General features: G+C 33.9%; 1 protein-coding gene across 7 annotated transcripts in view; it reads left to right on the top strand.

Annotated features, from left to right (window-relative positions):
* LOC138861105 (protein kinase C eta type-like) overlaps positions 1–2,500 on the top strand; it is a 38,407-nt gene that overhangs the window by 6,859 nt on the left and 29,048 nt on the right. Inside the window, exon 1 of one of the 7 annotated variants that reach the window (XR_011398455.1) lies at positions 407–928. The exons of 4 other annotated variants lie outside the window; for them this stretch is intronic. Coding sequence is in view for 1 of the 3 variants with exons in the window: in XM_070119904.1 (XP_069976005.1) it covers positions 1,872–1,878 (7 nt within the window). In the remaining 2 variants the exon portion in view is untranslated. Of the gene's footprint in view, positions 1–406; positions 929–1,856; positions 1,879–1,933 lie in introns of those variants that run through there. 2 more of the 7 variants (XM_070119904.1, XM_070119903.1) reach the window with 2 other exon arrangements.

Genomic DNA, 2,500 nt, shown 5'->3' on the forward strand with positions numbered 1-2,500 from the left:
GCACATGTGGATTCATTTAGACCTTATTTATTGAAGTTCATGCTTTTTTGAGTTATTACTAATTGAATATTTATTTGAAGAGTATTCATTGATTAGTCTTAATTTTATGATAATGACCATCGCTGTATCATTTACATATCACTTGCAATATGTATATTTTTCCTTTTTAAAGATAAGGATTTGTTGAGAATTTACTGAAGCAGTCAGCATTTTTTCAATTGATGTTTTTCTCATTTTCACATCCATTTAGCCTTTTGACTATGGAGATACCTGTATGGTAGCTTTACATCAAAACCTTCTTTCCTGTTGCTTGATCTTGGCAGCAGCCCAGGCACTGGGTGGTCTACAGGCTTGTAGATGTTGCAAGGAGATTCTCTTTTATTATTTATGAATTCTGAGGTCTCCCATAATTATAGAGATAAATGAAACTACAATATTCATGAATTCTGAAATTAGCCTTTTATTACCTTGTATTGAAAAGGTTAATGTGAAAGTACCAGTGTTTTATATATTTTGTGAAGAAGCTTCCATTATCTAGATAAAGGATACAAGCTATATATCTGTTCAAATTTCATTAAAAAGGGAGCTATTAAATGTTTTAATGTAATGGCACAACAAAAATCCATCACAATTTCTTTATGGTGTTGAACATAAAATGCCCTCATTCCTTCCTCATGTAATCCCCAAAAGTTATTTTGTATTTTTTTTTGTATTTTTTTCCTGTCATCTTGTAATGTATTCTCCTTTTACCAAATAATTTGTTTTCCCTTCTTCTTGTAATTTATCCCATTTTAAGCCTATATACCTTGTGATATAAGTTGGTAGTGTGTGCATCTTTTTTTTTACTAATGTTACTGGTATTCCCCTTTCCTCTCCCTACATGATCCACCAGCCCCTGCTCACTATCTCTACTTGTTACATGCCCAGCGTAAGTAACAACTCTCTCTTAAATTTCATGTGCAGCTGTTGTATTCATGACATCAGTGTATATCAGAAACACAATGCCATTATGTGTAGGGAACATCAGGTGATATGAAATACAATATGTAATGTTGTTACAAGCTGAAGATGGCTGTTACTGAAAAAAAGGAGAGACAGTTCAGTACATTGCCATAGAGTGTCGAAATAGATCAGATACACCAGTTTATGCCTGAATGTAATGATAAATGATTATTAGATTATTGCTGTGGAAAGATTCATTATTAAACAAAAGGTAATAGGTAAATACAATGCCAAATTAATATTTCTTTACATTAGCTTAGGGAAGAAGATAACTTGATGAATGTTTGAATAAGTAGAATAGTAAACTTGATTGGTAAATTTTAAGACAGCTGAGAAAAAATAGGATTAGGTGTGCAGTCAAACTTTATGTGCATGTGATTATTTCTGTGCAATGTTTTAGTTAGTACTATATACAGCATATATGTAATATTATTCAGAGTTGCTGATGAGAGGAAATGCAGAGAAAATATCTTATAGTAAATCATTAAATTGATAACATGGCTTTCAGTTATGAATGACAATATTTACACCCATGTTCCTTTTTTCTTAACCCATCAGCGATGGGTAAAAATTTTGTCAAGTTTACGTATGCACCGGCTTGTTGGCGCGCACCGGCAGTTTCCCCTGTTTGCGCCCGGCTCGATCGGTAGTTTGCGAGCGACATATAGCACCTAAAAGCTTTTATTTTGCTATAATTTATAAAAATATTAAAATTTTGAAGGTTTACTTTCACTTTAGGTGCCATTGCCTAAAATCTTTACCATATAAATGAAGCCGCTGCTAGTGGAGAAAAACAACCTCCGTCAGACGAGCCAGTAGCGCGGGAATGGGCATGGCATGATGCCCCCGGCGTTTGGTCCACAACAGCCATGGCATGTACGTACGTGACACCCTGCGCCAATGGGTTAATGGTGTTATACTGAATCATCTTCTGAAAATATTATGTCATTATACCCTTCTCCTGAATCACAAGAAACAACATGTTTTTTTTCAACTTTTTTTGTGACAGTTCCTGTAGAACATATTGTATTTTAAGGTGTTAGAAAATGGAAAATGATTCAATCCACATGCATTTAATAGCTTGGTCAACTTTTCTTTATAAGCTTTTATTCAGTTTCACTGATGCATCACTTATCCTCAAATAATCAGATAACTGCAGTGAGAGTACTATAACTTTAGCTTTCTTTCCTTCACTATCATCAGCTTGCATAATGTACATTCTAGTTTCCTTTTTTGAAACCTTTTCTGGTATGTCTTCTAGCCTTCCCCTTAGTTTTTGTATATGAGCCATATACTCATATTCATTGTTTTCAGAGCCTGTATTGTCATAAATCTTCATGCGGTTCTCTTGTTATTCTTTGCATCACTTCGTATTTAGGACACAGTAGTCTCTCGCATTTTTAGGTAGGTCTGGATGGAATTAGTTTATGTCATATCAAGGCATGTTAAGTCATGTCATATTCTTTTTTTTGTTATATGGAAGATAGATTGTCTAAAA

This window comes from Penaeus vannamei, unplaced genomic scaffold (genome assembly GCF_042767895.1).
Source record: "Penaeus vannamei isolate JL-2024 unplaced genomic scaffold, ASM4276789v1 unanchor892, whole genome shotgun sequence".
NCBI lineage: Eukaryota > Metazoa > Arthropoda > Malacostraca > Decapoda > Penaeidae > Penaeus > Penaeus vannamei.